General features: G+C 32.1%; 1 protein-coding gene across 1 annotated transcript; it reads right to left on the reverse strand.

Moving 5' to 3' along the window:
- Positions 1 to 9,442: 9,442 nt before the first annotated feature.
- On the reverse strand, positions 9,443 to 22,727 carry LOC107445811 (tryptase beta-2-like). Its single transcript, XM_043039252.2, has 7 exons — positions 22,658 to 22,727; positions 22,213 to 22,279; positions 19,136 to 19,215; positions 18,173 to 18,285; positions 14,348 to 14,646; positions 11,305 to 11,435; positions 9,443 to 9,747 (listed from the first exon to the last, which is right to left on the reverse strand). Exons 1-7 carry the CDS (start codon positions 22,700 to 22,702, stop codon positions 9,568 to 9,570), a joined length of 915 nt encoding a protein of 304 aa, XP_042895186.2. The 5' UTR covers positions 22,703 to 22,727; the 3' UTR covers positions 9,443 to 9,567.
- Between the last annotated feature and the right edge of the window lie 2,689 nt (positions 22,728 to 25,416).

Below are 25,416 nucleotides of genomic sequence, written 5' to 3' on the forward strand. Positions count from 1 at the left end.
ACTGAATAAAGTTCTGGCAATCATAGTGAGTCCGATGTACAGTCAGTGCATGCTATTGTGCTTTCTTTGCAAAATCATTCATAAAACCTAATGGAAAATAATTTCTTTGAATTGGGTAAAACTATTCAATTTTGAAGAAATTATTATTCATTAACTTTACCTCATTATTGAAATATTAAAAACGCAAATCTACCACTATTTAATTAAACAAAATTTTGTGTAAATTTACAAATCTTACAGCTAGGATTGCTACAGTTATAATAACGCATATGATTTAGATCCTCTTTAAAAAGAGCTTTCAGCGCTGTATATGTATACTGCTAAGGGTTGAAGGCTGAGTGCTGAGCAGAGAGATCAAATATTGATCAGGAAGCAGGACCAATGTTAATTCAATATTATATTGTTGTTGTTTCTTATCCTCTAATTGTCCGACGAAGTCAGACAATTAGAGGATAAGAAAAAGTCGGCCCTCAAAAAGTCGATTACTCAATATTATATAGAACTTGGAAATGGAATTTATTTCTTAAAAAAACTTTTAATTTACTTATTTTAAAACTTCAAATAAATTTTTTGATTATCGAATATTTTATTTCTTCAATAATGATTTTAAAATTTGTGAAAAGTGAGGAATCATAAAAAATTTATAAAAAAAATATGTTTATTTTAAATAAAAAAAATACATGTATCATAGTTTTTACTGCTTTTAAAGCACTGAATGGGAAATCATTTAAAAGTGAAAAATTTATAAAAAAAAATACGTGTATCATAGTTTTAATGCTTTTAAAACACTGAATGGGAAATCATTTAAAAGTGACGAATCATAAAAAATTTATTAAAAAAAAAAAATGTTTTCTTTCAAATTAAAAAAAATACATGTATCATAATTTTTAATGCTTTTAAAGCACTGAATGGAAAATCATTTACATATTTAAAATATCAAATTAAATAACATGACTAAAAAATCAATTATTTCGGTTTAACTTTTTATATTTATTAGATATAAAATATTCACAATAAGTCACGCACCAGAGGTAGGGTCCATGGATGTATGGACCCGTCCGAAATGAAAAAGAAAATTGTTAAAAAAAGAGAAAAATCGAAGACAATATAAAAAATTTTCTTTTCTTACTAATCTGTTTAACAAATTACGAATGATTTCATTAATTTTCTATTACTTATATTACGTCATATATGAAAATCTAATGCCTCAACTTATTCTGAAAAATTAAAAAGAAAATGCCTTTTTTCATTAGTTTGATTTCCTTTACAACATTTGTACTGCAATAGAAAAGTGTATTATAAACTGAGCTGATGAAATTTAAAAAGGGAAAAAGAATCCTTTTTATCCAGTTTTGGCAAATTTTTAGCTCATTATTCTATTTCTTATTGAAGTATAAATACAGAAACGAAAAGGAAAGGGGAAAAAATATAAACGGCTCAATCTTAAAACATAAGTAAATAAAACCATACATATTGCGTACGCGAATATTTTGCAATCATAATTATGTTCACAAAACGCTTTGTGTCATGCCTTATCTGCAATGAAGATGTTCCGGTTTTTAAGGAATACAATACAACATTAACCGACATTTTACAGCCAAGCACAAGAATGCCAACTACGAAGCAATGTCTGAATGAGAAAAAAGACAAAATTCAGAAAGTCTTCTTAAAGAATTATCAGGGTGACAAAATTTTTTCAAGAAGATAAACAGTGTCCAAGAAACAACTACGCATGCAAGTTACATTGTAGCATACAATATATTGCTAAAAGTAATAAATATCTCAGGATGGGGAGTTTGAGTTTGTTAAACAGTATGCACCAAGTTTGTTATGCTTTATGTCCAGACATGAAATATAATTTTGAGGCTGTAAGCTTATCGCGAAAAACGGTGACTTCTGGAATCAAAGGCATCGATAAAAATTTGACATCACAATTAGAGTAAAAAATTGCACATTTTAAATTTTACTCAATAGCTATGGATGAAAGCATTAATATAAATGATACTGCTCAATTAGTGTTATTTATAAGAGGTGTTGATGAGAACTTTGAAATTACCGAGGAACTGGCGTGCATGCGTTGGTTCCTTAAAGGGAACTACAAAGTGATGTGATATTTTTCGTGAGTTTCAAGAAGGGTTTTTAACTTTGAAAGAGCCCATAGCAAAAATACGCAATATTACGACGGATGGTGCACCAAATATGACAGGAAAAAAATCTGAATTCCTTGGACTCTTTAATCAGAACTATCCCGGGAATAACGTTTCTTTTCTACATATGATACATCAATATGCTGTGTGTAAATCTACATTGAATATGAAACCCGCGCTTGTAGTAATAAAGCTTGCTTATATTATTCGATCTCGTGGGCTTACTCACAGGCAATTCCGAGATTTTCTTCAGCCCGTGCTATCTGAATACTCTGATGTACTGATTACTTGATGTCTGTATTACTTGAAAGTAAGAGAATTTAGTGTAGGATGTGTTTTCGATCGAGTTTGGCAGCTGAAAAACGATATTGTGTCGATCTTCCATGAGAAACAGTGTTCAGCAGAGTGCGAAATATTAAAAAATACAGAATCGCTTTTAGACTTTGCATTTTTCACACATCTTCTTTGTTATTTGAACAACTTAAATGTTAAGATGCAAGGGAATTCATCGATGATATCTAAGCCCATTTCTAAGGTTAACCTGTAACCAACTAAAGATTAACCTGTTTGCTGAGCAGCTAGCAAAGAACGACCTTCGTTTTTGGAAGTTGAATTCAATACCCTCTGAAAAGGAAAAGCTTAAGAATGATGAAGATGGCTTGAAGAAACTCCATTTTGAGTTTGAACGCAGATTTCAGTGCCATTCAGACATAATTAGATATTTTTACCATGAACTTTCGACATAAATTTTGAAACAGTGATGTCGGATTTGTAGTTTGAATTAATTGCAAAGTTGCTAATTAATAATCATCTGAAGCAGTTGTTTCTAAATATGCCAAGTTTGAGTTTTGCAAGTCATTACCAGAAGCTAGTTTCCCAAATTTAACATCTCGTGCCTAGAAAATCAGTGCTGTTTTTGCTTCATGGTATGTATGTGAACAAGTGTTTTCAAGTTGTTAATTAGAAAAAATAATTTCAGAAGTAGACTAACAGACAAGCATTTAGCCTCATTCCTTAAAATAAGTGCATCTCACTTCGAACCTCAATGTAAGGAACTTTTAAAAATGAAATCGCAATTGCATTCATCTCATTAAATATTTAAATTAAAACTTGTATATCATTTTTTTAGAAGAATTGTACTTAGCCCACCAAACTTTTTTTTCTTTCTTTTTGCCTTCGACCAAAAAAGTTTGCCCATCCCTGTCCTAAGCTATAATTTACTCACTGTGAGTTTTTAAACTATTACTGTCACTTTTTATATGAAATTAAATTTTTAACAAATAAAATTTTGGTTCAAAGTATTTTATGAAGAATAAAATACAATTTTCAAACAGTTTTCTTAGTGTAAGAGCATTAAGGCGCATAAAAAAGATAACAAATGTATTTTTTTTATCTGTTATTTATTTTTTAGCTATGGAATAAGTTCCATTTGAAATAAAATAAAAATTTATGACATGGGTTTAGATTTTTATTGATTTGTATCTTTCCACTGTACGTTTTTTCAAAATATTTTATTTAAATATTTTTTTATTTGCTCCAACCAGTGATTATAACCTTTTTTTTCCTGAGGGCCATTTAAATAAGCAGCTTTTAACATTATAATTTTGCATACTCATTTCGATAAAGGTTGTGATTTTATACTTATTGTTATCGGTCTTAATCCTCTTAATGCTTTCGATAGTTTTTAAATTATAGAAAAATTAAGGTATTCGAAAGAAAATTTCCTAAATTCATCTCACCCAATTCTTCAATAATTTAATTAAAAAAAAGTTAGGGACAGAAGTACACAACAATTAACTTATTATATACTGTTATTTGTAGAATTTTGGAAATGGCATCTATTTTCTTTGGAATAAAAAAAAAAGAAGTTTTTTCTACTATAAAGCAAATCTTTTAGAGAAATTCTTGAACCTGACATTTTACCATTTATCCCCTTGCATCCGAAGCGTCATGAAAAGACATTTACAAGCAAACTACGGCAAGTGTCGTTTCGTGACGGTCTGGTTTTTTTGGGGTAGGGAGAGTAGAAAAAGAGATTCTTCAGTGGGGAACGAAATGGGGGTCAGTTAAGGGGAGGAGGAACAAAGAGAAGGATTGGCAGTTTACCTCAATTACTCAAACTATTATCCTTCCCCTAAGTTTCTTCTGAATGGGTTGCTTTTTGCTTTGAAATTTGGCCTTCAAGAAAAACGCCAATACTATCATTTTACTTACATTGAAAACTATTTTGAAAAGCACAACTAAGAAGCTTTTTCTTAAGCAATGTTTTTTTTTTCTTAAATAACATTATTAAAAATATGTAATCTAAGATTATGATTATTCGATAATAATCTACTTCAAATAATGTTTTATTTTTTTTATCCNAATATTACAAATTTTATTTTAAGCATGTAACTTACGTCGATCAAATTTCGGTAGATATAAAATTGCTAGCCTAAATTGTGCTGAGAATTTTTTTCGCAAAATTTTGATAGATATAAACAAAATGTTAACTATCGATGCTTAACCGACACAAATCGAAATCAGGAACTCCTGAGCAGGAGATCAGCTTCGTTACCACTAAACACTTTTTTCACGCACGTGAAATCATAGTTAACATTATACGCAAAAAATACTTAGAAAATTTAGGCATATTTCTAAAAATTTTCATTTGTAAATTATTGTTGATTTGTTGTATATTTCTGATTTCTTGATTGTCACAGTGACTTCTCAGTTACTTTTGACCCATCTCTACTCCGGAAAGCGGTGAATAATTTCGAGTGGTAGAATTTTATTGTATGTATAAAAAAGTAAGTGTTAACCATAAACTAAATTAGATAAACGGCATATGTAACGCCTACACTTAGTTCGTCTTTCCATTTCCTAAAAGGCACGTCAAGGTGGTGTACTTCTGCTTGTTTCTTATTTTTATGGTAATGTTTTAATTAGCATTCAATAATTAGCTATCATGAGAAGGTGCTGATATAATTCATTGCCAACAACTCTTTGCGGAGATGGTCTTCTGATTTGCCGATCCCAGAGACGGTCAAGAGGCAGGAATAAATACACCTAGTTGACATGCCCAGTTAGGTTAATGTACGATGTATATATATAGTTTGAAATGATTATATAAAATATTAGTGGTAAATTAAAAAAAAGAATATTGCTTTATTTTAGCCTCAATGTATACATAACAAACCGGAGAAAAGCTTGAAATAAAATTTTTTAAATTAAAGAGCAGAGGTCGGAAGTAGCGGAACTACTGTAGCTGCTACTTTCTTTTTCCGTAGGTTGTAGTATGGACAGTGTTTTCTACCCTAGGGAAAGCTGCAAGTCCGGTACGGCCTAAATCTCCGGGTTACTGTTTCCGTTGTATTTTAAAGCCATTTGGCATCATTGTAGTTTGAGATTCTTGCAAACAATGTATTTAATTACTTATTACTTGTGTTTACAATGCTAACAATACTTGTGTTTACAATGTTAAAAGTGTTAACACTAACGTAGGATGGTGCACAGCTTGCAACAAGAACAAACAGTAATAAACTTATGGAATCAAGACTGCCAAAAAAGTGAGTTATTCAAAATCTAGCAACCACGTCACCTTTTTTAACAATATATCTCTAAATAACTAAGAAAAATTTTCACTTCAAACTCACCAGAATTACATAACATTAATATCTATGAAATACAGCAGATTTGAGCTCAGAAATTATCTAATTTTTGTTCTTTTATTGAAAACAAAATTAGCCGTTTGAAAATATCGCCTCGCAGAATATTATGTAGTAAGCAGCTGCAAACTTTCTAACCGGAACTAGAGCAGGCATACAGCTCGAGATTGTTATTGTTTACATTTCTAATGAAAACACCATCCATACTGGGCTACTCTTTAAAAGAAATAGTGCAGTGAGTTTCAAAAATGCGATTTAAAAAATGAGAAGTTTGTTACGATTCGTGGCAACTACTACTTCCAATCCTTCCTTGCAAATCAGCCCGTGAACGTACGCAATGAGAATGCCTCTGTGGTCGACCGTCAATAAAATCTACGTTTGTTGTTCGGAGAAATCGGTGCAAAATCGAACTCGGTCGAGTTGTTACTGAGAAATCGAATTTCAAACATCTGATTTTTTTAAAATTTGATTTAGCAGGAACTATAAAGTACGTTTTTGTGTCTGATCTTGAAACTTACAATATCGTCTGCATTAATTAATTAGCATATTTGCGGTCACCCCCTCAAATCATTAAGTTTGGGTCCTAGAAAGTGAAGATCCGATTATTAGATCAAAAGTTATTCACGGTGGTCCGTTTTTGTTTTGTTTTTGTTTCTCGCACTGTACTTTATTTCGTAGAGCATATGATAAAGCATTGATTACTTAAATCACAAATATTTAACAATTTCCTAGCATTTCTTAAATCTCTGTTAAGAAAAGCATAGAGTTTGAAAGTTAAAAGAACAAATTCGTAAAACGTGATTCAGAATAAAAAAAACTATTTCATGTAAACATGAATTAAAACTTAAGATCTCCTCATACATATTCGACTAAGACAATTTTTTTAAATTCCAAATCAATTTGAATAATGGTGAAAATTAAGTTCTCCTGTTAAGTTTGCCTTCTAAGAGTAGCGAAGTACATTTCGAAAGTAGTTTGTAGTAGCTGAATTTTTTTTAAAAAAAGTAGTTGTAGTTTATTGTAACTACTTTATTACAATTGTAAAAGAAAATGTAGTTTTTTCCGACTATACTGTTAAAGAGTATACTGCATAATAATGATCAGCCACTTTATGGTGCTTTGCTTTGATGCTTCTCGTAAAAGAAAAAAGTTCATATCAGTTTCTGGAGATGCAAATACACATTATAATGTGGAAGTAAATAATTTTGATCATTGCCTCACTGGATTAAAATTTAAAACATTATCTTTCAATTAATGAGGTTCATTGCGCAATATAATGATGAGCCTACAAATACCACCCCCAAAAATGGATAACTGTTCGGAAACGCCCACTCTTAATTCGATTTTCTACTCTTCCAAATCAAAAGGCACATTAAGAGGGTGTCCTGTTTCCGCCGTTACTTATTTTTGATGCAACATTATATTATGCGCTCACAGTTAGCTATTTATTATATGATTACTAATCACTTAAGGGAATCTTTTGAAATTCATTGCCATCAACCACATTGGAAGCGGTCTTAAAAATTGCCAAACCCAGGGGCGGACTTAACGCAGATATAAACACCCAATTGCTGTGCCCATTATATGTTAACAATACAGCGAATATATAGCTTCATATACATTCCCAAAAATCTAGTGGTATATCAGAAAACCATTGTTCTACTGTTCTAAATTCCGATTTCTGCGTAACAGGAACAGCGCTAAGCATTGGCCACCTCACCAAATGAGCGAATAAAATTGTGTTTTGGCGAAAGTATTGGTGAATGATTTTTTCTACAGGAAAAAGAAAACTATAAATTTAATTCTATCCTCAAAATTACGTTGAAATAAGTTTTTCTAAACAAGTCAGTATTTTTTTTATTCGATTACAGTAATTTTATCATTTTTTTCTTCTTCTCTTTTCATTTACCTTTATTACTTTTCATGTTTTCTCTTTATTTTAAATTATTTTCTAAGTTCTATATACTTGCAGCTTATGCGCAGTTAACAAAACTTATCAATTTCTTTTCTTTGTTTTTCTCTCTTTTCTTTTTATCCTTTTTGTCTTTATTGTGCTATGCTTCAGTGATCATATTTAATGCAGCTTCAGCACTTAAGATGACTCCGTACCAAGGAAGAAAATTTTCGTCACAAATTCTCTTTTCCAGCTGTTTTTCACGGCCTATGTGAAAGGTCAGTGTCAGCCACTGGTGGTTGACGCGGCCTAAATGGAAAGTCCAGTGTCAGCCACCGATGGCTGACTCGGCGCTCAACGTGTTAAAAGACCTAATCAACGTGTATAGGGTGCTTTTATGTGTTGATAGAGTTTTAAATATTTTATTCTACTTAGCCTTCATTTTAGACCTCCCTATATAGGAAATAGACAATCTAGTGTTAAAGAGTAAAGATTAACTCAAACTTTCCTTCACTTTCTTGGGTAAAACATTTAAACCCAGTTTTCCGGATTGTGACGATACCCCAAATATTGAATGTAAAATTTCGTATCAGTTACAATAAAAGTAAAATACCTTCCTGTATAAAATTGTTCTTTATGATCTTAAGTTTGTTTGGAAGATATTAATCGTCGGTATTGAGAGTAGAGAAGCAGAGATTTATTAACATTAAATTTTTTGATTAGAGAGATTATTTGTCTACTATTAAAACACATCATAGCCACCATTCTTTATTACAGGTTGCTATTTTTTTAAGCCTGGTTTATTACATAGCTCTTTACTTACTTTACTTTATTTAAAAACAACTGGGCACCTGGGCNACCAGTTTTATCTTCTTACCCTGATTGATACGGTTTTTTGCTGTCACGTATTTGTGACAGTCGGCGCGAAAGGGTTAAAGAGTAAAGATTAACTCAAACTTTCCTTCACTTTTTTGGGTAAAACATTTAAACCCAGTTTTCTGGATTTTGACGATACCCCAAATACTGAATGTAAAATTTCGCATCAGTTACAATAAAAGTAAATTTTTTCGAAGAAAATACCTTCCTGCATTTCTTCGAAAAATACCTTCTTGCATTTCTTCCTGCATTTCTGTATAAAATTGTTCTTTACGATCTTAAGTTTGTTTGGAAGATATTAATCGTCGGTATTGAGAGTAGAGAGGCAGAGATTTATTAACATTAAATTTTTAGATTAGAGAGATTCTTGGTCTACTATTAAAACACATCATAGCCACCATTCTTTATAACAGGTTGCTATTTTTTAAAGCCTGGTTTATTACATAGCTCACCTAATAAATTCTATATTTAAAAATGATTACTTTGAAAGAAAAGTGGTACCTGAGCTATATTATATAACGTAGTATAGCTTGTCAACTTATTTGGATTTTCCGGATTATTTAGATTTCCCGGCTGATTCCGGATACCAAAAGCAATACTACCCAGCAATACTATTGGTGTTCTTTTACGGTTATTCTTTAGCGAAATAGTTGCATTTTTCCAATAATTTTGTCTTTCAGTACAAAAATTTTGTTTTTCTTTTAATTACCGCCTATTTTAAATTGTTCAGTTTTGTAAAAACCCTATAAACAAAATAAACACGAGGTTTCACATAATAATTTGGTGATGTAGTTTGCTCATTGTACCACGATCACGTTAATCATTCAGATAACCTGACATAATAAATAAAATATAAGTAAGTACAGAGGCACTAAAAGTAGAATTTTAATCATATTTTAATATTATCGGTTCAAAACTAAATCTTTTACATGAGTTTCTGTCTTTATTTTCACAAAATGAAGAAAACCCGACGGATCATTTTCATCTACCTCGATGATAAAGGCTATCCATGAGGCTGTTTTGGAAGATCTTTGACATGTTCTCTGATGAAGTCCAAGTAGGCTCCGGTTTTCGTGAACACAGCAGGCTTGTTCAACATACAAAGATCGTCACCAAAAGAAACCACACCCACGGTATAAAACTTGTTTTTATGTTCAAGGAATCCGGAAGTTCCAGAATCACCCTAGTATCAAAATAGTTCTAAAAATTAATAATAAATAAAAAAAAATAATGAAAAAAATATTTATGTTTTTCCAAGCCTACTGAATTGGGTCGGACCGTGTTTCAGTCAGATAAAGATTTTTTACCCTGAATGTAGTAAAACTGTAATATAAATAAAAACGTTTCATAGTTGAGAGTTTTCGAAAGTGATATTTTGGAAATGGAAGGAATACTCCGATTTATACCACTTTCCCTTATTTTTTGTGATGCAATTAAGCAATGAAAACAGCAATCGCTTAATAGAGATGCATAGTGTAATTGTGCAAGGAAACAGAGATTGTTATTTATTTGTAATTGTTATGTATTGTCTTTTGAAAAAATTAGAAATAAGAGAAAATTTGAATGTCCTCAAATCAGTCCTTTGCACAAGATATTAACTTCCCTTAAACAAGCCCAATGAAAATTGTAATGACTTGCATAGTTCATAATTAAAAAATTATATTTTAACTTAGAACAAAATCATAAACCATAAAATTTAAAAAACGAAATACTATTGACTTAGATAATTTGTATGTAGCATGACAAACCTACAAGAGTGTACAAGAGATTTAAACTACATTTCTAAAAAAATAACTCCCAATATATATATATATATATCATACTTTGATATATATACATCATATATCTTTACTTTTGAGGACTTACTTTTCACACAACGACATACATCTACAGTGGATCCCCTCCCACGCAAACCGGTACTTTAATGATCTGGTCGATGAACAGGCCACGGAGGCCTCTAATGATCCTATAGATAGTAGTGGCCTTCTATCATACAATGAAATCTATGCAAAAGTAAAGGTAGAACTTGGTAACAGAACTTGGAGGATTTCACCTAGTCATGATTGGTACCAATAAGATTGTCCTGGGGCAGCCCTGGAGCTAAAAGGTGATAGGAAACTGCAGACAGCTATCACAAGACTAATCAGTGGTCATACCCGCGGACTAACATTTTTTCAGGGTCAAAGGACTTTCCCTGTATGCCGAAAATGTAATGTGCACCAGGCTACACCTGATCTAGTATGGGCTAGAGAAGAATTTTATCCTGGAGGGTCCGGCGATGGTATATGATTTTCTGTCGGTGAACAGTCTTCTGGACTAGGTCAAGCCTTGTTCTGGGTCAAGTGGAATAAGTAACAGCAACATATATATATATATATATATGGGTCATTCTCACGAAAACTGTCATTTTTCAGTTCATAAAATCCCAAAAAAGTAAAGTGAATAAAAAGCTCTNTATATATATATATATATATATATATGGCCATTTATACATTATAAGAATTGATGAGCGCACTTTTCTAGTGCCTGACTCAGCAATTGAATTGATCCATGAAGTGACAGGCTTCTTATTTTGCTCTCTTCTTACACAGTTATCTAGTTGTTATCATTGTTTTCAATATTAACACCTTACACATAAGGAATGGCAGATATAAGAAGAAAGTAAATTTTAGTAAAGTGTGTTTGTAAACATTTGTTTCGTATTTTTATTATTTTTGGAAGAAAAAGAAAAGATAAATACCACGCAAACCCTTGTACGTTCATTTGCCATTGCACAGAGTTCTTTTGAAGGTAGGAATTTTTTAAAACGAGAGCGACATACGCTGCCGTCAACAATACGTGAAGTACCTTCTCGAAGTTCTTTCGAACGATCTGAAAAAAAAGGGAAACCGAATCAAAATGTCAGAGTATATTAAATTTGAAGCACAGTAAAATTGTATTTTTCATTGTTACCTAGCACAATGGTTCCCAAATTGTGTTTTGCGGAACCCCAGGGTTCCGTGGAAGAGTTAAAGGGGTTCCTTGATTTAGGCATTTGTTTTAACCAGTAAACTTTTAAAGATTTAATTAAAATTTGATCCTATCAAAAAATATTTACATTTTATTAAGTTACTGTGTACTTTATTTTATTTTATATTTTCAACTCTATTTTATATTTTGTTAGCCCTTAGGAAATTATTTAGAGTAAAATACTATTGAAAAATAAATAAAAAATTTTCGAAATAAATTTTTTTTTTTTTTGGCAAATGAGCTCGAAATTTTGTTTATTTACTTTATCTGAAAATTTTGGGGTTCCGCCGATAAAAGGTTAATTATTTAGTATTCTATTGCCGAAAAAAAATTGTTTACCGCTTATCTAGCACACAACTTTAGTTAAAATTTAAGCTATTCAAAAAATGATAGGAATTATGATTGTCGAAAATACTTCTATACACCGAAGAGTCATTACATTATGACCACTCTGCTAATAAAATGTAGGACCACATTTAGCCCTCAAAACTGCTAGCACCCACCGTGGCATTGATTCCACAAGGTGCTGATAGGTAGTCTGAGATATCTGGTGCCAAGCTCTCACCATCTGGTCCTGCAATCCCCTAAGATTTCCGAGGGGGTATCGTGGCAGCACGAATTTGGTTTTCCAAGTAGGACCACAAATGCTGTATTGGATTAAGGTCAGGTGAATTTGGGGGTTAAGACATGACTTGAAAGTCACTGGAATGTTCCTCGACGATTCCATGACGATTCGACCCTTATGACATGGTGAATTATCCTGTTGGTAAACACCATCCNTACAGCAATTCTACCATGAATGGATGAACCTGGTCTGCAACTATGTTCAAGTAGCTTACAGACGTCAGGGTTCGTCATTGTTCTATGAGGATTATGGGTCCTAATGTGCCCCATGAAAACAGTGTTCCTGGGCGAGAAACCATGAAAACTTGGGCGAGCCCATTGTTATAGATGGAAGGCGGTCATAATGTAATGGCTCTTCGGTGTAAATTATCCTTGCAGCGATCGGCCACCGCTGCAGATCGGCCACCTGACTTGCAGCGATCTATAAACGATTAAAATTTACGATGTCGTCATGGAGGCACAGCTCTCAAATAAAATTTTGAGCACTCTAACTAGGATATTAGTCGAAACTTCGTCTGCGAAACTGCATCTTCCCTAACTCGAAAGCGATTAAATACTAACGTAGTAAAATACTGAAACCTTTACTTAAAAAATAGGAGAAATATTACTATCAGTGCTGATCTAACAGAATTTTCAAAACAAAATATTAAGTTTACTTTCTTTAATGGCAGGCACTGAACTTATCGTTCTTCGCCATGGAAGATGCCGTAGGTGTTGTTTATTTTGCTATGCTTGATAGCACCTTGTGAGTAGTATCACGAAGGTGGGCAACATTACCTACTCCACACTGGCACAGATACCCGCTTATGGGGTGGGCCACATTCACACATTTCACACAATAGAGGACAACAATACATATCCATGCCCTGAGTGGGATTAGAACCCGCAACCACTGGCTTCGCAATCAGATACGCTTACCGCTCGGCCACCTGACTTTTAAATTAACAATTCAAATTACCATTCATAGTCAACTTATCTGATAATAAGCAATTATGTTGTTGTTGTTGCGTATGCCTGTTAAGGCAGAGGTGTGCGATTAATAGGCAATTGCAAAAAATAAGTTTAACCTTAGGATTATAATTTAAAACTTTTGTCAGACCAAATACCTTTCAAATTCGGAGCATATATGTATATTGTTTTAATTAAGAATCTATAACACTGGATAGTGATAACACATCAGTATGGCCTTTTAGCTGCTTTATTAAAAAATTTAAAAAATTTATTAGTTTTACAAAACTAAAAAATTCCTTTTTCTTTTCTGCTACTAGACACAATCAATTGCAAGAAATGTAGAAGTAATTAATAGAACCAAAATAAATCAGTAAAAAATAAAAAAGAATAAAAAGCGGATTTTCTAAAATTCATAGTACATGTTTGATTGATTATTTTTAATTTTATGAATTTTAAAAACCTTAACACATTGACTAAAAACCATTTATCAGTCCAATGAATTTTAAATATTTTGCAATATATATGTGTTTTTTTTAAATAAACCTTTTAAAAAAAAGCTTATTGTTAAACGAGAGGAAATAATTGAAAAAGAAATAATCAAAAATGAAATTTAATCGATGCAAAATGTTAAACTTTTTATTTCAGTATATTACTTAAAAAGATGCAGGTGAGGGACAAAATAATGAGAACACTTCTATATTAACTCCTGTAATAGTCTTTGTAAATAACCTTTATTATCTTTATTTCAGAAGATTTAGCACGGTAAAACTATCGACACAATTTTTTTTAGAAATTTTAGAAATGGTGTACATTTTACTCACGTAAAATTTTGCGCCGACCAAGATGACCATAGGCAGTTAAAAACATTTTTACTTTTTTAATAATACTATAATACTAAAAGCAATCTTAGACAATTATCGCAAATCTGTAACAAGATTCCAAAATTGCTGATATTAACATTAAAAAAGAAGTAAGTAATTTTCTCGCCTTATGCAAATCTTACATAGGTGAAAACAACCCAACTCCTCATATGTAACAGCATGATAATTTACACTGTGCGAACAGTTTTGCCGTGCGTAAATTATTTCAAAACATTTACTGTTAAAATAAAGCTCAATATTTCAGAACATTTGCTGCTAAAAAAATGCTTGCATGGAATAAAAGTGCTCACTTTATTTATAAGGAAAATCTATACTTACTGTGTATTGCTGTGCGACCAAAACCAGCAACATGCATTATCTTGCCCGGTATAATAATATTTTCTGGTGGTTTGACACAAATTGGTTTAGTGTATTCTGTGCAAGAAATGGAATGCATTAATTCTAATAGTGCTATGTCAGTACCAGGTGTACCCTTTTTTCTTCTAGGGTGCATAATGACCCGTTTGACAAGTACTGTTTCAGCGGGTTGATGTTTATTTTCGCCTAAAAATCCAACAAGTATATTTTTCCCCTTTAGTGCCTCGCACATGAAAGGCATTTTCGAGCACGTTACAGGTCTGAGAGGAAAAGAGAAAAGAACCTGTATTTCAGCATTTGTATAATAAACTAAAGTATGGCAGTGAGTGCGAAACTCAAAACTTCCTAATTTAAGATTTGTAGAAAATAAACACAACGAAGTTTTGATATGGATGCCATGAAAATATTTTCCCCGACCTGCCCCAATTCAGGGCATACGGGTAAATGTTTATTAAAACCAAGTAAAAACAGTAAAGAACATAAAATACTTAAAGTGCATAAAATACATAAAATACAAAAGTCATATGGCAACAGCCCGTAAACTTTGCGGGCGAGCAATACTGTTGAACAAAATTAGCTGTCTACAATTAGTCAGAATATTATATCTTTAAGAAAACATGACAAATATATCTGGCATGTATGTCATGAGAAGTTCAGGTCAACCGACTCTAAAATATGGATTAAAAGCACATTTAAATTTAAAACACCAGCAATATTAGAAGCAAAATAAAATATAAATTGCCATTCTAGGTCATCAGACCCTTATATTGAGGCAATCAAATGGCATAAAATTTAAAAACTAATCATAGGGCAAATTGCCTATTAACCCTTTCGGGCCGACTGTCACAAATACGTGCCAGCAGGATACCGTATCTATCAGGGTAAAAAGATAAAACTGGTAATCAAAGTAATTCTTTAGCAGTTTATTTGTGGGCGGAGTTATAATTATTAGATTTATTTAATTCACCATTACTTTGTTCAAAATAAAACTATTTAGTTATACTTTGAATTAATATTGATTATATATATGATTAAACTAACAATAATTAAAGTAAAAGCAAAGTAAGTCTGTCAAATTAGCAACGACTACATTTAAGTTACCGTTTTTTATTTAATTACAACTTGATTCTGATTTTGTACGAATGCTTTTCTGAATCAACCGTCCCCAAGGGGTTAAGGAAACAATTAAGCGAGTTACAAATAGTAAAATCACAAAAAATAGTGTTGAAATAGTAAAAGTGGATTAAAATGGTGTGAATGACGAGGACAGTTCAAATCCAACCTAAGAACACTATGAGATTTAAAAAAATTTTAAAGTCACTAAAAGTCCAGTTTAAAGGAGGCCATCCTGGCTGAGAATCAAAATCGCTGAACCAGAGTCGGTGATGAGGTAATTAAAGCGAGAAAATTAGAGTTGACTCAGGTATATGGATACCATATATAATATCCTTTACGGAGGTAGTATCATATACAACTATAAATAAGCACAAATCACCATCTAATCCCTGTTTGGATTTTAGGTCGTAAAGCACGAAACATGCTGTGCTACAAAATGATGGGAAACAAGGCAGACATGGATGGAATGAAAAGAAACTGATAAAGTTTTGAAAAATATTTTACTCAACATAATGAATTTAAACAACGCGAAGTCCCCCATCAGATAAACTGTTCAACATTAACGGTTCCATCTCTTCAATAGGATACCTGCAAGTGACGTAGTGTGAGTATCTCGATCCTAATTGGTTGTTGAAACGGACCATTTGTTTACGTTAGCAACCGTTCCTTCCATTCTATTTCGAGTGAGCCAAGCCTATCAATTCTCATATATGACGCATTCTGAATTCTTTCAAAAAGATTCTTTCTCAAAGATATCAATGCTTTCACTATATATTAGCACAGAGACTTAGCACAAAGCCAGGCACGAAGCCACGTAAAACCTAAACAAACTAATTATGGAACGAAGTTGCCAGTTACACAAAACAAAAATATATCACGGTTACAATAAAATACATAAATAAATAATAAATCTAAGTTAAGTAAAAGAAGTAGACGAGAAAAAAAATCAAATTTCAATTAATTCGATGTAATCGGATTTTAACGTACTAGGATCCAAGCTTAATGGTTCGAGGGTCTAAACTTAAATATGCTAAGTAATTAATGCTCTGTCACAGTGACTCAGGGGATGCAGGTTCGAATCTCGGTATGAATCGTTGGCTCCTTACTCCTGGGCATAAGTGAGAGTTCACTGTATGATATTGTTGTAATTTGTCTCATATTTTGGAAATTGTCAAGCATTTAATGTTACATGTCGGGCGTGTGCTAAAATAAGGACATTATGCTCTTTAGTGTGAATCTCAGCTACGATATACTTATGCACGTAAACCAAAAGTTGACGAATTATTTTAAGAGGATAATGTTAAACAATATTGATACGGGTATTTAGGATACGGGACAATATTGATAAGGGGATTTAGATTGTGATACATTACATATAGGTGAATTGCTGAATAATGTTAATAACGATAGTAACAGAAATGACAGGTTAGTGAACGTTACGTTTGATAAAGAATACAGTGCTAAATTTCAGGTGGATATAGAAGCTGCGATCACAATATCCATAGAAATAAAAAGAAGGCAAATTTTCGGTTAATTTTGCTCATTATATAAAATGCTCAACTGAAACAAAATGGAGTATCACATAAGGCTTTGAATTATTTAGAAGCCGTGAGCAAAAACCCTATAAATCGAATTCACTAAGCTAAGAATCACACAATAAATGTCTACCACTCGAAATTAGTTATTCGCTATACGTAGCAAGTTGGCGTCTCTGACAGCAATAAGGGTCAACTGCCAAGGCAATCAACCGGCCTGTTTTACGGGCTGTGGTGCCAGACCAATGCGGAATCATAGAATCTTCACTAGGAAAACACAAGATGCGCTCAGTAATGCTGAAAAATTCCTAAGCCTTATTAAGGAACTTCAGGAACTACTCAAAGACGATCAAGTAGTTACACTACTTCTCCCACTGCTTACAACCAAAAAGATCTCGATATGGAGCATTTCCATCTTGCCGGCGTATCACCTATGATATGCTTTCTTTTTATTTTTATTTTCAGGTTCATTTGAACCAGTAGTACAAACAGTACTATGTATTTCCATTATGGGTATTTAATGATGAATGGGAAAAGGGCCAGTATTTGGCCTCAGGAGCCCAGCTAAACCGAACAGAGCAGAACAGATAACAATAAGGGTTGGATCCTTCACTTAACTTAACCATTGAGACCATATTTATTTTCCAGATTGTGGCTACCACTCATATTTTTCTGGGGATCGAATTTCCGAACACGTCGAAAAAGAAGTTGTGTTTATTAAAAAAAAGGCCATTTTACATAAATGCCAAATGCTCCGGAAGGAACAAAATATTTCAAAAAACGGCAGAGAACTCGAAACGAAAATTTGCTGATTTTCAGTTAATTTGGCTAATTTTATAAAATACTCAACGCTGCTAAACTGAAACAAAATGGCATATCAGATACGTCTTTGAATTATTTAGAAGTAGTAGTGAGTAAAAACCATATAAATCGAATTTACTAAAACAAGAATGATATATTAAATGTATACCGCTCGAAAATATTTATCCGCTGTCTGGTGCTAGTTGACATCTCTGATTTTAGAATCTAATATCGTTACTCAAGATAGCGTCTTGACAAATTAATAAGCATAGTTATCAGTTAAGGTTAAAACCATAAGGACAGTGTGTAATTGCGAGAAAATTATAATACCTACTGAAATTTCGGAAAACAGTGCGCTGCCGTTAAGACAAAGGTTGGAGAAATTAAAGCTCCACCACAAAAACCCCAGTGTCTCATTACTCGATGATCAGAAACCAATATAGACACCTAAAAAATAAGTATCTTATGTTCTGAATTATGATTCTATTGAAGTTGATAAAAAATGGTTTTTAAAGTTAAGTAATATATATATATATACGTTTGCACCATTTTCAGAATTGTCATATAGTTCATTGGCTAAAGATATGATAAACTTGACTTAATAGACATGAATAACAGTCAAAAAATCACAACAGCTATGTAAATATAGCCTATTATTTAGTAAAAAAAAAAAAGCATTATTGAATCTAAGGAAAGAGCATTCGAAAACAGTCGTAACTTTCAGTTTAGTTTATGACTTCGTTTCCGCCAAAATAAGGAAATTTTCAACTTAAATTTCACATTCTTTTAGTATAAAACTGGAATTTATGGTTATTTTAGAAAGTTTGATGGTAATTTTAATAACTGATACGAACAACTTTGAGTTATTTTCAATATATGCCATATATTCAGTTATTTTGCATGTAGCTTGTACTTTCAAACATATTTAAAATATTTTATTTTTACATCTTTAAAATTGAACGCGCTCAAACATATATATAAAATTTCTACTCCTCTTGATAACAAATAGAACAAAAATTTTAACTTATCATAAAACATAGTTGTTAAAAATTTGATGAATTAAAATATATCAAGGACATTTTTAAACTTTAAAGAAAATTCTTCTTTTTTTCAAAAATGGCATTAAAGCCTATTTTTAAAGATTAAATGAAAACCAAATTCCATTCCATTTACGTAAATTTACTAAATGAAAAAAAAATTAATTTCTCATACAAACAATCAAAAGTAACAAACTTAGAAACAAACACAGTTATCAAGCTTACTAGACTTCTTAAAACATTGAAAAATAATTACTTACAATCCAAGGATATTTCCTGTTATCTTGGACCACTTTTCCATTAATAATGCGCTGTTCAGTGAAATCAGATTCGCCACAAGCTGTAAAAAATCGATAACAAATTCATTAATTTTGAAACTTTTTCAATGTCTATAAGCATGGATGAAAGCGAGAGAGAAAAGATGAAAAGCTGGTAGTAAACCTATTTCAGTTTCAACTAGTTTTCGAGCTGTGTAAATCTATTCACTTTTTCAAACTATCTAACATGATCTACTTTTTCTTTGGAAGGAAGTAATTTTATATATATGCTATAAATGTATAAAAAAATCTCGATTGTTAAAGAAATTAAATTTTAATAACTGGAGTGGTAATAAATCATATAATTTAATAGATTTAATTTGGAATAATTTTCTTCACCACTATATAAAAGCAACTTATACACAGATGTTTAAAACCTTATATTTGAGCCAAGATGTGCCTTTCATTATTTTATCTCATTTCAGGTTCTTTTCCTAACCACCAATACAACTTTCCTATGTATATCCCTTTGGGATATTTCATGATGAATGGGATAAGGGCCATTTAAGCCTCTGATGCCCAGTTCTATAACAACGAACGAACGATTGAGTAAAGGAGTTTATCACCCACCTGACGATTCGGCCACGGAGGGATCTTATTGTCGCAGCGTTTTGGGGATTTCTTAACAAGTGAGCTGGAAGAGTTTTACGGAGCAAGACTTGAGGATATGGAAAAAGAACGCTTTTGCTTGAAAGGATCATCAGAACTGTCAGCATTGTTTCTAAGATTCTGTGTACCCGTAAGATTGCAACTCTCGAGAGTTCTGATAGCAAGACTGAGGATAACCCTCAGCTTATTTCTGAATCAGAGCTTGAAGAAGCACCATCTACTGCCAAAAAACGGAAGAATAAAAACCCCAAAGGCAATTCCTCAGTCAACTAGCATCATCGATTTCCTACCTACTCCTTCTTCCACATCCTCTAAAAAAACTATAACTACTCCTTCACCGACACTGATGAAGACTACTACAACTGAAGCCGTTCTCGAACTAAACTTTTCCCAAACACAAGAAAAATTTAGAAGTCATTTTCAAAGAGTTATCAACTGACTTTCCTGTAGATTTCCCTTGAAAGAGAGACTTCAGTTCAGGAGAAGAATCAGAACGATCCATTAGCCTCCATCATATGTGGATCTTCAAATTTTCCTTGTTATCCTGGGAAAAAAATGATCCCCACAGAAATATCTATGACCTCAACAGCATCGAGGGAAACTCCATCTCCGTGGAAAGATACAGGGATGGCCGGCTGCAAACACAATGCTATCTTTATCAGTTGTTCGGCCATGTGCAAAGGAGCTACAGCGGCAAATCATATTGCTTGAAATGCGCCGACCTCTACCTTCCATACTACCTTCGAGATAAGGACAACTCGCAGACAGCCAAATGCTGCAACTACGAGTTCAGACAATTCAGGAGAAAGCCTGACATCACTAGGGATAAGGCTATGTATCTTACTAATGAAGTGATAGATTAGTGCTTTAAACATTAAAACCATATTATTAACTTTTAAAAAAATTACAGGTTAGTTGAAATATTATGGGTTTATTGTTGATATGTGAATGCATTTTTTAGATTTGAAAAACGGATTACTCAGAAATGTAAAATATATAATGTACATCATAGAACTTAATAGGTGATAACACTTAAAGTAATTCAGGTATTTAAATTATGCTGCTTTGCTTGTGCACATGTAACAACAAGATTTTTTTAAAAATAAAACGAAATCAAATTTTGTATTTGTTGCTTTATGTATTTTATTGCTTTTGTAGTAATGTTATTTTCTTTTACAAATTTTTGCTTTCTATAGCTTTGAGGTTTTCATAGACTTTCTGCATTTCTTTAAATTTATGCATGCATATTCTGCTTCTCAAATACCATACTGCTTGCACCATCACACTTGCCAACTTTTACGCTTTTCCAAATTATTTTTTTTTTCTGAGTGTTAGGGAATTAACTGAAAAAGGTGATATTGTAGGCAAACAATTAACTCTTAGTCATAATTTAAAGTTATTAAGATAGCTAGCAAATATTTTTTTATACAGTAGACTCCCGATTTTCCAAGTTTCCGCTTTAACTGAGCTATCAAACATTTCAAGGAATTCTTTTGTTCTAGTTTATTTTTTAAAACTCTACCACCGAAAGCAATTATTTGAATTTTATCTTCCAAACACTCAGGAAAACGAAGTCCAACAATTTGATCCGATGAAATGATCGTTAATATCGTCAATAATGAAAATGAATCTAGCGAAGATGATGAAGACAGTGATCATAAAAATCTCTCATACAAATAGACTAAAAGCTATCGAAAGTGCTATTGAATATATAGAACAACAAGAATAGGCGAAACCAGCCTTCCGAAAATTGACGAAACATTGCTGCAAACAAGGGCCAAAGTAATGTAAAACAAAAAACGGTTAAGGACTTTTTTTAATTAAAAACTCTCGTATTTAATTCTCGTAAAGTATAGTGTTTAGGCTTTTTAATCATAATATGAATTGTATGTGGTGCACTCGTATAAATTTTGTATTTGTTAAATATATTTCATTTATACCTACTCTTTTTCTTTTCTTTTCTCTTCACCTTACTGAGTTTTTCGGTTATCTGAGTCCACATTAACTCGCATAATCGGGACTCTACTGTATTGAAACATAGTTCAAATTATAGTATACTAGGAGGCTCCGCCCCCTGCTCGCTAACGCTCGCCAACCCCCGAGAATTGCTACNAAAGCGGAAACTCGCATAATCGGGACTCTACTGTATTTAAACATAATGGTTAGTTCAAATTATAGTATAAATCAAAATTGCTGAAACAAGACTTTAGTATGAATGCAAACATTTTGCGAGCTCCACGTTAATATGAAATTAAAATTTTCCGGAAGATCCGTAATAGCTGACAGGTAGGCAGTATAAATTAGTAAATGTTTCTGAAGTTCTGCACAATTAAGACGAATGTGTGTTATTTGGCTTATCCCAATTTTGGATTTTTATAATTTTAATTTTATAGATTATTCTTTAAACTTACGACATTCTTTGAAATGACGGTGATGACCACCTCTGTGATGTTTCATAGAATATGCTTCTCCATTTACCTGGAAATGCAAATTAAAGAGTTAATTAATAATCGTTAAATTAATAATCGTAAAAAACATATATTAAAAATGCTATGACTTAGTAAATAATTGGTGCGCGAACAAAGTAAAGTATTTTTAAAAAGCTAAGATAACTGGGATTATAAATTTATAATAAACCCAATTTCGAAAATTTTGCCCAAAATCATGTTTTTGCACTTGTACCTAAAATATTTAGAGACATAGAGCCCCTTGTATGATTACGATAAACAGTGCTTTCATTCTTTTGAATTTTCTTTCATTCTTTTGAATTTTAAAGCTGATCATCACTAATAACTTTTATAAGTACCTTAAAGAATAAGAATGTAAGCATTAAGGAAATGAATTTTTTATACTTACACTTAATAATATAGTTAAAGACAAGATAATACTGAAAATGAACATATTTGAAATAATCGTATGCTTTGAATTTTTTTTAAAAATAAAAGCTGTTATAAATTGTGTTGTAATTTTATTTTTATTTATCTATCTAACATTCAATTGTCTGAATTCGTATAAAAAGTCATGCTATTTGTTTAGATGCATTACAGTTAAGAGGTTGTTAATATTTGAAATTCTTGGAACTATTTCAGTCCACCTAGTAGATTTGTTTTTGCAGTTAATTTCGAATGACGCATTGGTACTCGTTTAAAAAAAATAATTCTCGTTGAAAAATCTTTTACCGTTAAAATTGCGAAATGATCATAGAATGCGTTAGATTCACTCTGTTATATAATTAAGTATTTTAACCAATTTATTGTTATAAAAAATTGCGAATTTATCTTTGTGACAAAAAATTTTCGACTTCGCAAATTAAAAATATTCAGATTAGGAATAAATTGAACAATACTGAAAATCATAAATGTATGTATCAATTTTTTTCTTTCGCGTGCTTATATTTATGAGAATGACTTTAATATGGTCTTTTAAGAGTTTTCGCTTTCATAGCCATGCTGATATACATTAAGTTAAAAGATGGAACTACTGTTCTGCTAACTTCTTTCGTCGGAGACTTTATCTTAGGATTGAGACTGCTCCCTAAAGATTTCGATAATTAAGAATCATAATTCGCCAAATAAAAAAGGAAATTCAGATTTTGTGGATTCTACTTTTTCTTAACTGTGATCCACGAACTGCAAAAAAACTGGAATTTTATATTTACTGATATTTTGTGCCATTTTCATAAACAACATTAGAGGTTGCCGTTATTCATAGGACACCAAGACAGCATATTGTATATTGAAAAGTGTTATTTCATGCGACAAACTGAAGAGCCTTAGAAAATTAGAACAGCCTATAGGCTAAAGACACAATTCAATGATACCATGATTTTCATTTCCGCTGAAAATATCGAATAAAAACTTATCATCAAAAAATATCTTTTGTATTTATAAAGACACCTATGATTAATAGATTACAGTATCAAAGTCTGCTCGAATTTTAGAAGATAAAAACATTGCCATAGTTGACCAGCACCATAAGAATCAAACGTACTCTTATATTTTAAAGTTGCTCTGCAGCGTAGGAGTAAGCCTATTTTGAAGTAGTACGCGTTAGTGTCGTCGGTAGCCCATTAGTTGGTAGCCTATTTGTTCACGTAAATATTGGCGCAAGCCTTTTTTGAACTAGTCACGTACAACAACGACGTGGTCACGCACTTTTTTGAACTAGTTACGTGTCGGCGTAAGCCTCATTTGCCACACATAATTGGGCGTTATACATAATTGGAACTTCTAGTGGCGGTCAATCAACAAATGAGGTCGGAAACTGTGGAAACTAGTAATTGGTGCACTGGAGTACCCGTTCAAAAAGGCCACCTCCGTAAATGATATGATTACAAACTGAATCAAAAGCCATTGATGTTAAAATTATTTGGGTTAGTTAACTTAATATTAGGTAGTTAAATAATATTGAAGAATAAGAATATAGATAATATAAGAAGAATAGAAATTATAAGAAGATAGAAAGGACAGCAGAAAACAGGGATAGCACAGACAGGTAATAGCATAAACAAGTCATTAGTCTTTAAGAAAATATTTTATTTTATATTATTTATTTAGTATTATTTATTTTTTATTTATAGTTATTAACAAATAAGCAGTTAGTGATTAGCATTGTTAGTAGTTGTAAANCACAGAGAGATAATAACATAAACAAACGAATGAAGTCATTAGTGTTTAAGAAAATATTTTATTTTATATTATTTACTTATTATTATTTATTTTTTATTTACAGTTATTAACAAATAAGCAGTTAGTGATTAGCATTGTTAGTAGTTGTAAATTGATTCAGAATGAGCCCGGAGCCAGTCAGGGGTAAAGAAAAATCAGCAATACGACTCAAACGATGTCTTGAAGATTTTTATAGTAATGGAGAATGGTCCTAGGCCGTCTCCTGCAATTAGGATCATCTGGGTCGTAGTTCGAGGAAGACCATGTAAGGGGGTTGGAGTGTCAGGTGCTCTTAAGGGAATACTTAAGAGATCTATTTTTGTATAGGTCAAGAAGGCTAAGCGTAGAGGTGTCATTACGGATATTTTTGTTCCTGAAGTACCAGGATGAATTTGTGATATTGCGGAGGGTTTGACCTAACTGCGGAGGGTTATTGCGGAGGATTTTGTTATAAGTAGTACTGTTGTTATAAGTATACTACTTTGTTATAAGTAGTAAAATAATATTTGAATGTCAGGGTTTTATCCATAATGTCACCTAAGTACGTGGCCTTCGTTTCCCATTTGAAAGAGAAGTTGTTATCAATGATAACATCCTTCTTGTAGCTCCTTTTTCTGGTGAATAGCACTGCCTGAGTTTTGTCGATTTTGAGGTCAAGTTTCCAATTTTGGAAGTAGTCAATGATAGTGAGGAGATGATAAATAATATTCCTGTTGACATCACTGATATACTTGCTTCGTGTGGCAATGGCCGTATCGTCAGCGTACAGTGCAGTCAGAATACCAGGATCTCTAAGGATAGCATTAATAATAATTAAAAATAGGAGGGATCCTAGTTTGCTTCCCTGGGGAACACTGCTTTCTTAAGGTGAAGAAAAAGGTGTTGCAGTAGATTATGAACTTTCTGTGTGTAAACAAATGAGTTTGAAACTTTCGCTTATTTCAATAC

The sequence above is a fragment of the Parasteatoda tepidariorum genome, chromosome 1 (assembly GCF_043381705.1).
Source record: "Parasteatoda tepidariorum isolate YZ-2023 chromosome 1, CAS_Ptep_4.0, whole genome shotgun sequence".
NCBI lineage: Eukaryota > Metazoa > Arthropoda > Arachnida > Araneae > Theridiidae > Parasteatoda > Parasteatoda tepidariorum.

What these genes read in the sequence shown, in the direction of transcription:
- LOC107445811 (XM_043039252.2), bottom strand. Translation starts at nt 22,702, where the DNA reads ATGTTCATTTTCAGTATTATCTTGTCTTTAACTATATTATTAAGT. An exon ending in CACTGTTTTCCGAAATTTCA is followed by an intron (nt 14,647 to 18,172) that starts GTAGGTATTATA and finishes TTTTCCTCTCAG; the next exon opens with ACCTGTAACGTGCTCGAAAA. An exon ending in TGGTCGCACAGCAATACACA is followed by an intron (nt 11,436 to 14,347) that starts GTAAGTATAGAT and finishes CTTTTTTTTCAG; the next exon opens with ATCGTTCGAAAGAACTTCGA.